At 37.0% G+C, this 12,434-nt stretch overlaps 1 protein-coding gene across 1 annotated transcript in view; it reads right to left on the reverse strand.

Annotated features, from left to right (window-relative positions):
• Nucleotides 1-430: 430 nt before the first annotated feature.
• The window catches only part of LOC138722690 (collagen alpha-1(XXVIII) chain-like), a 35,750-nt gene continuing 23,746 nt past the window's right edge, over nt 431-12,434 (reverse strand). Inside the window, exons 24-37 of the mRNA XM_069861155.1 lie at nt 11,551-11,619; nt 10,983-11,051; nt 10,235-10,303; nt 8,740-8,808; nt 7,965-8,033; nt 7,058-7,138; nt 6,227-6,262; nt 5,039-5,075; nt 4,355-4,912; nt 3,492-3,685; nt 2,794-2,881; nt 2,615-2,704; nt 1,082-1,270; nt 431-662 (exon numbers count right to left, since the gene is read on the reverse strand). Of these exons, the coding sequence (XP_069717256.1) occupies nt 655-662; nt 1,082-1,270; nt 2,615-2,704; nt 2,794-2,881; nt 3,492-3,685; nt 4,355-4,912; nt 5,039-5,075; nt 6,227-6,262; nt 7,058-7,138; nt 7,965-8,033; nt 8,740-8,808; nt 10,235-10,303; nt 10,983-11,051; nt 11,551-11,619 (1,626 nt within the window). The 3' untranslated portion in view covers nt 431-654. The remainder of the gene's footprint in view (nt 663-1,081; nt 1,271-2,614; nt 2,705-2,793; nt 2,882-3,491; nt 3,686-4,354; nt 4,913-5,038; nt 5,076-6,226; nt 6,263-7,057; nt 7,139-7,964; nt 8,034-8,739; nt 8,809-10,234; nt 10,304-10,982; nt 11,052-11,550; nt 11,620-12,434) is intronic.

Raw genomic sequence — 12,434 nt, forward strand, 5'->3', positions numbered from 1 at the left:
TTCTTTGTTCAGGGTCCCTCTCCAGTGGCACCCAGCTCAAGCTGTAACCTGATGCTGTAATATCAATAAATTAGCCTGAAGTATTTTTGTGTCTGAGACTCTGCCTTGGGAAACCTAGGGTCAAGCCAGCAGGAGAAATCTGACACAGAGAGAAACCGAGGGAGTGGATAAGAGAGTAAAAAGAGGCAGCTGTTAGTTCACTGGAGCTGCCTGCTGCGTATGGACCTTGGTCCTAGCAGTTGAAGTCTTGGATGGAGTGGATGTGACTCTTGTGTGGTGTATATGCTCTGATGAGACTTTTTTTTCCTGTAACAGTATGATGTTTTGAATGTGAGTTTTAGAAGTTTTTTTAAGAAAGAATTGAAAATCCTAAAATGCATTTTAAAATTAGACTTGGCTTTCAGAAGAGAAATACATGTTAAGTGCCACTTTAGACATGAGCCAACCTAATTTAGTGATGCCAGCTATTGGTATAGTCACTCATAAATCTGTCAATGTGTTTTAATTGCATTTGTCATACATCTTGCTAGCTAATGGAAACTGAGGGAAGTTTACAGAAAAAAATGATATTTTATGCTTGAAATATTAAAATAGGATTTGTAGGAACACTTTCATTTAAAGAAAGTGAGGTCTTCATTGCAGAATCGCCAAGAATCAGATTTCTGTAATAGAAAAGAAATTACATAATTTTTATGACCAAAGATTTCCAAAGCTGTACCTATAATTTAAAATAAACTACAGTTAGTGATGTTACAATGGTAGTATTTAAAGATCTAGGTGAAGCAAGGGCAATTATGGGAAATGTTATACTGGTCTTACAAACCTTAGAAAAAAGGGAATTTTGTACTGCTGAAAAATTGCTCTTTTGTTACATAAGGACTATATCATACAATATATGCAAAAATAATTAAAGTGAGCTTGCATAGGTAGCCTTTTCTAATTAGTGAGCATATGACTTTATAATATTAACATTCTTTAAATTAGTGGGTTTGATTTTACATATTTACTAGATAAATGACAATAAACTCAAACGATCAGTAACTTCAACTTGTTCATTTTAAATATATAGATAAATTCCTACCTCCAGAAAGAAATACACAAGCCTCTCTACATTCCTCTTCACTCTCAAAGCGGTTTGCATTTCCATCACAGCCACCATACCAAAACTGAGCACAAGCATTGGCTTGTTTATCATAATACCATTTTATGATATAAACACGGCATGGCCCTTGATCCAGCCTTAACTTGCACCGTAGGTCCAGGATACTTTCTAAAATGAAGACAAAAAAGGAATAGAAACAATTCAGTTTGTAAAATCAATTGTATTGCATAGATTTTAACTTTTAAACTCTGATTTTATTCTTTTTTCTGCTAATGTTATATAGGAGTTTAAGATTCACTTTTTAGTTCTATGTGTACTAGCATGGCTCCACATACAAAAAGATCAAACAATATGAGTCTGATAATTTTGAAATCTAATTTTTGAAATCTGCTTATCAGCAACCAGTCTTGTGAACAACCCAAAATTGTAAGCCAAAGAGCTGTAAGCTATTTGCGTGTACTATTTTTGAAATACAAATATGACCATTATCCTTCTGCAGTACATTGATTCAGTACATTAGCTCTCTTTGTGGTGTGTGGGAAGAGGCATTAGAGTAGTGAGAAGAGTATATAACCTTAGCCTTTCTTTTTTAAGGTGTTTGTGCTACTTATCTAATACAATGGTAGTAATTGTGTACTTAAGAGTTAACTTTTAATGTAAAGCTTGTTGGTCTAATGATTCCTACAGATATGCAATACAGGACTGTGACATGCTAAGCTAGTCTCACTCACTTTAATAATGCCACAAGACAGAAAATACTTTTCCTCGAAGTTTAACGTTGTGACATCAATAATCTGTCTATGGTAACTGGTATCTTGCCACTTTAAATTAAAAAAAGTTATTACCAGAGACAATAATAATTATGCCATCGTTCCCAGGAGACATGGGCACATGCTTCTATTGCTCTCTTCTGTTGCTCCCATCATAGTACACTATTTTTGGAATTCAAAAGAGTGAAACCCCCAGATGATCAACAGAATATATTTGGATATATAATATGAAAATAATCAATCCTTTGAGCAGTCGGCTCATTCCTATAATTTCCTTCAAATAACTAAACATTGTTTTTTCCTCGTTTCAACTCTGAAGGAGAAATCTATCTTTTCTGTCCACTTCTGAAATCATTATCTTCTCTGTCTTTAATAGAGCTTCGCATCTCCATGGACTGCCCCTTCTTGGCTGACAAAATACCTGCCCAGTGGCCTGCCTCTTCTAGCACTATGTTCTCTTGCTGATGCCATTTATGAACTCCATCTCAGGTTATAGTGCTCAGACCTTGCTTCTGCTCTAAGTGGAGCAGTGGGATTTGGAATTTGAGAAGACAAGAACTGGTGAACAGACTGGACAAGAACTGCAACTAGAACTGTTAGAAAATCCTTAAATGATTATCTTCCACAGCATGGACTTAGAAAATCTTCAGAGTGGAATAAAATTATTCTGATTCTAAGCCTTATCAAAAGTCAGTATCAGGGTAAGAGGTAACAAAATTAAAAACTAGTTATGGTCTATAACCTGGTCTTGGTGTGAGCCCTGCCACTGAAAGAGATGATGTCATCGCTTTATCTGATGATGATGGTTTAGATGGCAGTAACGGTACCACAGCTGCAAGTGAAAAGAAACAGAACAAGACACTGATTTTTGATCAGCCAAAAATAAGTAGAGGATGAAGAAATGAATGGTGATAAAAATACCTCTAGTGTCTAGTGCTACCAAGGATGACTGTTCCTCCTCTTCTTCCTCTTTGTAGGCTTCATATAGTACCACAGGAGGTACTTTGGTCTGAAATAAGCATTTGATTTTCTTTCCTTTACAGATATTCTGAATTGTCTCAAAATAAAGAACCCCTTCATCACTTAGAGGTTTTCTAACATTTTTCCTTCCCTTTTACTACGACTTCCATGTTAAGAGTTAGGTTTTTAACCTCACTTGGTTGGTTTACCAGGAGGTTTGTCAATCCTAAACCTGGGATACTTTTTTTTTTTAGTTGACCTTTAGAGAATTTTATTTATAGACTTGAAAATAAAGACTAAAGTTTAATTACTTTTTTTAGACTTAATTATTACAGTATAATTGTCTTTTAATAATGTTATGTTTCATGCTGTGGCACAAATATTACTGTATTAAACACAAGAGTAATAATCCTTGTAATATCATCAGGGATAAATTCTGGCCCTTGGATAACTGCTGCATGCAACATCAGAACTCTTACTCAGAACAACCAGCACCAGCCATACTAAGTTAAAGGAGCTGTTGCAGTATCTCTTCTGTAGAAAGGTAGGGGGAAAGTTACAGCAGGCAACAGAGAAGGAATTGCTCGTTAAAGCTTGCTGAATTTTCATACTGGAGCTAATGGTTGAGGAAGTTCGCCAAGACTCAGAGGACTTTCTACTGTAGATACTCCAGGTGTCTGTGCTGAAAGTGATTGCCTGTTAACATTGTTGTTCTGAAGGATGTAATGTAAAGAACTTGAAGATACTGAATGGAAAGATGATCCACTTATGCTTGCACCATTTCCATTGTGATTGTATATTAAGGTACCATGTTCATCTTCACAAAATTGGTTGACTAATTTGGACTCCAGAGCTGTTTAAAAAAAAAGTAAAAACCTCATCATACTGAGAAAATCAGTGTATTTTTTGAATTTGTATTATTTATACACAGAAATACACATGTACTAATCTAGTATTCCTTTGGGTTATTTATATGCATCTAAGATTATTCCAGGCTCTCTGGACTATGGCTTTTATTTCTTACAAATTTGCTAGCCTGTAAGTCCTCTGCATGGTACAAAATAAAATGAGCTCACCAAAAGGTGTTCATCTGGCTTAGTAACAACTACTAGTTGGTAGTGGGGAAGTAACTGCTTATGTAGCTGATGTGAAAAAGCTCATGTGAATTGGGTTATATCCCAGTGGAAGTGAATAAGAAGAATTTACCCCAGTGGGTTAGATTCTGGTCTCCAGTCCACATTTATGGTGCATGAGCACTTACTCAGCTTAGCAAGCTAGTTTAAGCAACTGTTTTCTTACACTGTAGGTGACATCCCTGCTTGGGGTGATGAATCATTGCCCTATAACATGGCTTCTTAAAAGAAGAGAATCTGTAGCTTTAGGTCCCTATTACTTTGCACCTTGTAAGTGATCCTCATCAGCATCTAAACAACATAACCTCAAAAACAACACTTCCCCCATTCCCCTACCCCATTCTAAGAAGCATCAGAAACAATGCAGAATAAAACTGCAATGAACGCACCTGGGAGGGTATTAAAGTCATCGATGAGATACATGTGTTCTCTGTCTGGATCTGAAGCAATCAGGTTTAGTTCACGCACAAACTCAACCTGTGTTGGATCTGAAGTATTTACAATTCCTATTGCATACATTTCGATGTTTGCTGCATGAGCCTCTCGAACAACAATATCTAGTTTTACAGCTTCTCTCTTGTCTGCTTGGCCATCTGTTAGCACAATAGCTACTTTTCGCACTCCTGTTCGAGCACCAAAAAATCCTTCCTGGGTTGCTTTGCGGATGGCAGTTCCTGTGTAAGTGCCTTCTCCCATGTATTGCATTTTTCTAATTGCTTGCTTAACATCCTGTTGAGTTGTGTACTGGTTGAGACCAAATTCTAGCCGAACTTCTAAACTGTATAACACAAGGCCAATTCTGGTAGCGTTTCTGCCTACAGTTACTCTGTCTACTAACGCAGATACAAAGTCTTTGATAAGCTCAAAATTTTCTGGTCCCACACTCTCAGAGCTGTCAATCACAAATACAAGCTCCATAGGAATTTCCTTACATTTAATACCACAACCTACAAAGGAAAAATAAAAAACCAGATCATGATGACACTTACTTGGTACCCTTTTGGAAAGGAGAAGAATGTAAATATAATGAAGAAAAAATAGAATTGGAAATTAAAGATTTTCTTAATACTTACTGCATATCTCTTTAATTAATTTAATTATATCTTCTCTCTGGATATGAAAAAATTAAATATAAAAATATTTTACAATTTACCATTTTCAAATGAGGTATAATATTGACACTTCCAAAGATTTTGGTTTTAATGAACGTCTGAGTCCTACACAGACTTTATGAAAAATCTTAGTATTTAAATTTCAATCCTGACCTTCCAACCTTGGAATGAGTCCCACATTTCACAATGAGCTATTTTATATGGCATACAAGAATCATTATTGAGCTGACAATAGAGCAACGCTTTTATCTAAAACAAATAACTTCTGTTATTGTAAAGAATGTTTTGTGATTATTTGGTTCTTGTTAAAACTTGAAGTCAAAGCCCATTCGTATTTTACATCTGAATAATATGGCTATCCCTTTTGATTGTATTGGGAGTAGAGAAATAGACCCAGCTTCAGGAAGCGTACTGCTTGTAGTGAGCTGGCATATGACACAGAGCATCAACATAGAATTGAAATGGGATTCGTGAACCCTGGTGTACCTGGCCCTCCGTATTACCCAGCTTTCAGGAGCAAAAAAAATCCCTGCTGTCTTCAGAGCTGTCTGTTCAGGGAAGTGATAGCTTCCATGACACTCAGACAAAGTGTTTCTCCTTATTTGAACAAATGTTTGTTACATTTCTTTAAGGGCATGACAGGACTCACTTGGCATTGAGTCAGTCTTTCAAATACAACCTTTTGCTACTGCTACTCAGCTTCCATCATAAACCTCAAAAGTATTTATACACTCACTGACATACTTTACTGAATTTGAGTCTAGTGCAGTTCAGGCTTAGCAGAAGTGCAATTAAATTTATAGCATGATAGACCATGACAGGTCTGAAGATCTTTGCTTTTTAGACTCTTAAATACTTTTAAAAACCTCAGCCTAGCAGGTACAAAACTGGGTCATCTAACAGGAACTGTAAAAGAACACGTGGCAGAAAAATACCAGAAATCACCAGGAATTTTAAATTCTATTTCAGCATAAAGTAGATGAGAAAAAATTAGAAACTTCTGTGTAGTATCTTTCCATGCTATTACAGAGCCACTCCTGGTCAGAAAGCTCTTTCCAAAATAATTACCGTAGGATACATTTAATCTGACAGTACCTTGTTTTACTCATATCTTGCTGTAATGGGATTTAAATAATGGAATTTGCTTACTGTTAGGCCTTGCTCTCCCTTTGGTCCAGATTTGCCCTGTAACAGTGATTGTTAATTAAGCTACTGCATTTATTTGGTAACACTGTAATTCAGAATATAACTTAATCAATACCATTGTTAGAATAAAATTGGGTCAATAAGAAATTTAGCAGGAGAAAGTACAGTTCTTGTGATATCATCTTGTGCATGCAGTACCCACAGCCTCCTAAGGTGGTGAGGTGTTTTATAGGAATTGGATCACTGATTGTCAGTTTACATTAGAAAGAGAGAATCTGTGCAAGCTTTCCTGTCTACCATATTGTGTTTGCTTCCTTTCTCAAGAGACTGCATATCTGTCTGTCACCCTGGAATAATCAGAATTTTGCTTTGTCATATGTGAGTGTAATAGGGCCCCTGTCAGGGCAAGAACAGCAATGGTGTGTATGTATCCCTATTTAATAGTATGCAAATATCAGAAAAGAAGGGCACCACATTTTGCTTTCCAGCTTTTGGGGACCTGCCCATCACCAGAAGTTAACATTTGCCTCCCTTCATCTGTTCATCAGCTTTGACGGGAAGGCTGAGCTGTAGCTCAGCTGTAGCTACTTGGTAGCTGTAGAATAAACTGCATATTTTGTCTTAAAACATAGCAATTGTCTTTCACTGCCTTAAGAAAGAAACTATATCTGTGGGAAGTTGGGTATTCAGCACAGAAATGTCTTCTTTATGCTTTTAATGGTTTAAATAATTTCAGTTTCTTAAGTATTTCAGATTGTGTAGTTAAATAGCAAGAACCGAGCTTTATTTTTAAGCAGTTTAAGAAAACAGACATGATAAACACAAGTTACTCACAGGTTGTCCAGGTAAACCAGGGTCACCCACATCACCTTTTTCTCCTTTTTTCCCCTTTTCACCTGTAGCTCCTCGATCTCCCTTTAAAACCATGTCAATAAACAGACAGAAAGCGTTCATCAGTTTTTATTACACTTTTCACATTTCTCTCTAGCTGCCTTTGTCGAACTCACCTTCAGCTTCTAACATGAGTCAGTTGTTAGAGATCGTTTAAATCAACTGGTATTTGTGAATTGCAGCAACAACTTAGAGTATCGGCTAAGCACTTTTATGGGAAAAAATAACTGAAGCAGTTTGAGCAATGAACCATCTCAAACAGATCTGCATACAGAGGGGTTTCTTGGGATATTGCATGATGGTAATTATCTCTCTCTCAGAAAAATAAGACATTAGGGAAAATGAGAAGAAAGGCAAGCATGTAGTTGGATTGAATGATGAAAGTATGACTCTGAGAAATATTTTGGCCTAGAAAAGGTGTTTGGAATAGCAAACAGATGAATTACTGCCTCCTGGTTTGATTCTTAGCAGGGGACTTTGTACAGCCTTTTGAACTGACGTGATCGCATCAAAAAAATTATTCCAGCCCACATTTCTGCTTTTCTTAATATTGATATAGCCCCCAAATTTTGCATCCTGGATGGGTAAAAGAAAGGCAGTTATATTAAATCTAATATCTATATTTCTTCTATTGCAGAAGACAATAAGTCTCATACGATATTAAAATAAGCAACAGTGAAAGAGGTGCTGCCATAAAATATTAAAACAATCATGTGAATGACTGGGGTTTTCCCAAGTCCCCATTCCCTTTTCACAGAATTCACATGCGTTCAATGAGAGCTGAGTGTAATGAGCATTTTCGGTGTGTTGGGTTTGGTCTAAGACATTATGTCTGATATAGATATAATACCTTCGGTCCCAAAAGCCCTTGTCCAGGGGGGCCTCGAGGTCCTGGCATTCCTTGAATTCCTTGTTCCCCCTAATGAAAATCCAGGTGGTGATATTAACCCTTTGTCATCATCCATCATGCATTAATTTTAAATGTTCAAAGAGAAAGCGTTTTAAACTGCATTTTAACAAGTGTTTTGAGGCACTCGAGACAATGTAGTAGCTAGCTTATATTTCTCAAATACTTCATCAATATGTCTGCTCTAAAGATATATAATATTGAAAATCTGCATGGTCATTATTGGTTCTAGTCCTCCTGTTCCCTCCTTCCATCCCAGTTTATTCCTTCTTATTCCCCCTTTCTCACTTCTGTCTTTGGAGTCTGTCTTAATTTGATCTATGCATTGGGTAAAGGTGCATATCACAGGGAAAAATTAATATTACATATAGATTCAGGATGGAGACTCTTTCTCTACCATAGGTGGGAGTTCATGTAACTGCTTCAGACTTCTCCACTGGTACGAGAGTTGGGGGAGAGGGAATGGTATTTTTAATTCTGTAAAGCTGTCTTTCACTGATATAAGATGCCCCTGCTTCCTCCTCTCTCAAAACACAACATTTGGCTTGTTGTTTACAGCAGCAGAGACAGAACATACTTTGTCAGTGCTTACGCTACCCTTGTTTTCTAGCCTGAGGCCCTCCTCATATAAAAACCAATGTGAAATCTCCTTAACACTGTGATGGTCAGATTAAGCACTCAACACAGGTTAAATATTGAAGACACTGAGTCTTTGTACCTTAATTCCTTGAATACCTTCACCAGGAGGTCCTGGAGAGCCAGGTGGCCCTGGGCGTCCTACGATTCCCTAGAGAGAAACCCTGCATATGTTAAATACAATATTCCTTGTAAAAACAGACAGTAAATTGTCATATCACCATGATATCCTGTCCATTCTCTACCAAACTGATGTCTTTTTATAATATAAGCAGTAAGGATAAGATTGGTCTAGCTGACAGACTCTTTTTATCCTTCATCAGATTATTAAAAGCCAGTTTGTACTTCAAAGGAGTCGCTCAGGTCCTACTGCTCATTGAACATAAATCACTGTGCTGATGGAGATATACATTGCATTGATTGTATTGGTGACTGAATTAAGACTTATGATACTAATATTATTGTGTTATCTTTCATCACCATTAAGCATATACAGTAAGACCTACACATACATATACCAGTGTGGCATTGGAAATATACAGTTGCTGCTAATTTATTAGCTAGTTTTTAAAAGAACTCTAGAGAAATTGTTTCAGTTTTGTACATTCCTCATAGGAAACAATCAAAGCCCACGGAGTACAACATTAGTTTTAGACCTATATTGCTTTTTCAGTTTTCCTGCTTGAAATTCTCAGTTGCCTCATTCGTAAGGATGCTGTGCACATGCCAGTTGTTGGGACTTGCACTGGCCAGGGAAGTGCTTCACCACTACTTAGCTCTGGACCTAGCCTTTGTGCCAAGGTGAACTGACTCTCTGGGAATAATGAACCACATTGTGCAGATAATACATTATTATGTTGCAAAATCTTTGCATTTGACCTTGTTCAGTTTGTTTACACTTACATTCTAAAACAGTTCTTTGGTATTAGTGGACTCCAAAAGATGAGCTATAGGAGCATGTGTTTCCATTTTTGGATATTTCATAGTGAAAATTGCTTTTTATAGTTACAATAATTTTCAGACTTTTGTCATGGTGTATATTATAATAAGAAAAATAATCTTTTTTTGCAGAGATTGGTCATAATATTGGTTATTAGATGATTATTGTTTTACTTTATATGGTAAAGAAGAGGAATTAATTCCAGAACTACTCAACGTTTGCCTGTAGCTGTAACAGTTGTAAAGGGAAGACATGGTAAGTGCTTGCCAGGCCATTAATTTTGACAAATGTTAGGTCTGAAGAAATTTCTGCTGCTCAGTTGCAGCTAATGTCTGCAGGAACTAGATGTTTCATCACTGACCTTCACTGCAAGATTATCACTTTATAATTTATCATATGCAATAGGAAGAAGGCAATGGCTAATTACCAGAAATATTTGATTTTCTACAAAATAAAGACACTGTATTCCTTAGTTTTCTTATGTATAAGATTAATTGTTTCTGGTTTAAAGTGAAGACAGAAAATATGGAGATGTGTGTGCATGATCACACATTTATATACAATACTTTTTTTGCCTGTGTCTTTGTTTTATAATAGAAAATAGACAATGGGAGACATAATTGTTTAAATGACTTACTTTTGGTCCTGTCAGGCCTACTCCTGGGGGCCCTGGGAGACCAACTGGTCCTCTACTACCGGGATCACCCTGAAAGTCGACACTTTAAAAAATAAGTAGTGAATACAAAAGTTTAATTTATCTCTAGAATTCCCAGCATCTGTTGTACTGAAATGGGACAAAGAGAGGAGGATTATTGAACAGCACGGAAGCAATGCCAGCCTATGTGTACTGCAGGCAGGACAAGGAAGTTATTTGGGATAAACAGTGGCTAGAGGTCTAAACATATTCAAGACAGGTGCAGTCAGTTATGCAATAGTTACACAGGAACTACAATTCCTGTATCATACAATGAATTCCAGGTTCCACAGACCAAACAAAATGGTTTTGCTCGTTGCATGTCACTTGAATCAGACCCCATGTTCACATTGGCTCTGCTCCAGCTCTTCTCCTACCAGTGCCTTCAATCAGCTAGAGGCATGACATGGGTGGAAGAAAGGTGTACATCCTTTTAAGAGACCTTAAGCATATTTAAATAGCTGTAGTCAATCCCTCAACTGCCTGTAAAATTCCAGTAATCCTGCAATCAGCATCAGAATGAGTTCTGAAGTAAAGATTGAAGAACTTCTAAGGGATACAACTTTTATATACTGACAAGTCAGTTAAAGCTGGATTAAAAGGTATTCTGACTGACCTATGGCTAGCAATTATATCTGCATGAAGTACAGTACATACGCACATTTACTTTTCTACAAGTTAAGGTCTGTACCTTAGGTCCTGGTAGTCCAACTCCATCTGGTCCTTGGTCACCAGGAATTCCAGGAAGGCCTGGCAAGCCCTGAAATTATATTTACAGACAGAATATTAATTTAATTTCCAGCTATACTGACGGCATGCTTTTGTTAACATTAATATGACGGTGTCCTGAATATATTGTCTCTTATTGTGACTACTGTGGTCTACAACTAGTTAAATTCTCTGGGCTATAGCCTCCTGTTTGGAATAAATTGTCTATGGTTGGACTGCAGAGAGTATCCTACATTATGATATTGGGCGAACTAATTGAAACATCAATGATACTCTAGAGAAAAAATAAGCCCCATTTGGAATATTCTACATTGCGTAATCAGGAGGAGTGGAGGACATGGAAGGTGTTGGACTATTTCAGATGCAGATTTCTTCTTCCTTCTGTTCTGAAATGCATTTCCACAGTTGAGGAGCCTTTTTAGTGTTTTAGACAAGCAACTCTTCCCCAGCATGCCAGCCGTTAAGGCTAATGCTTTGGTGTAGCAATTATTCATTCCTGATTAGCATTAAAAAATCGTCTGTAAACTTACAGGTGCACCAGGGTAACCATCTCCTTTTGGCCCAAAGGGTCCGGGGGGTCCTGGAAGACCTCGGTCACCCTGATGAAGGCAGGAAAAACAGCAGAGGTGAATGCCAATACAATTGTTAGAAGGAAATTTTCCATGAAAGTGAAACTTGTCTAGCAAATACACTGTAAGTTTATTTTATCTGTCTGTCTACCTGCTAATGTATTTTACAATATGAATGATTATTTTAAGTTATTAATCCTAGACTAACACTGGGATATTTAATAGTGCTGAGGATTTACAGAACATTTCACTTATAAGACACCACAGAGCTCAGTCTGTTGTCATTTGTAGCCTACATAAAAGAAGGAATGACTTCTTATAACTGGAGAGACCTTATAATTCTTATTACTGAAGACAGATGAAGCGCTGAAGAGCATTGGGAAAACACTGTATAGCTGCTGCACATAACATATGTTTGTGTGGTGAGACAAAGGATGTAGGGCAGGGGACAAGATCCTCCTGATGAAAATAAATTTAAGGATCTTGAAAACCACTAACTGATCAAAAACGTATAGAGATTATTACATGTTTCTCATACTTATGTTACTGTGTTCCATTCACTCAAAGAAAAAGGGATAAAGGCTATGCTCAAAATTACTGTTCTTTAAGTTCACTAAGTAAAAAAACGGGAAGGGTGGCACAATCCAGTTTATTTTGAGAAACACAGGTTTATATGTCCCAAGCTTCTTGGTATTCAGACAAAATCAGCACTGGAATGAAAAGCAGCTTACAAAGGTTGAATCTAGGTAACACTGAGGCAGGACTAGAGAAGAGCTAGAGAGAAGACCTTAGAGACTGGCTATTTGTTCATGATCTTCTTCTGCTACTTAAGGCATCTCTTCTCA

Source organism: Phaenicophaeus curvirostris, chromosome 7 (assembly GCF_032191515.1).
Source record: "Phaenicophaeus curvirostris isolate KB17595 chromosome 7, BPBGC_Pcur_1.0, whole genome shotgun sequence".
In the NCBI taxonomy this organism is placed as follows: domain Eukaryota; kingdom Metazoa; phylum Chordata; class Aves; order Cuculiformes; family Cuculidae; genus Phaenicophaeus; species Phaenicophaeus curvirostris.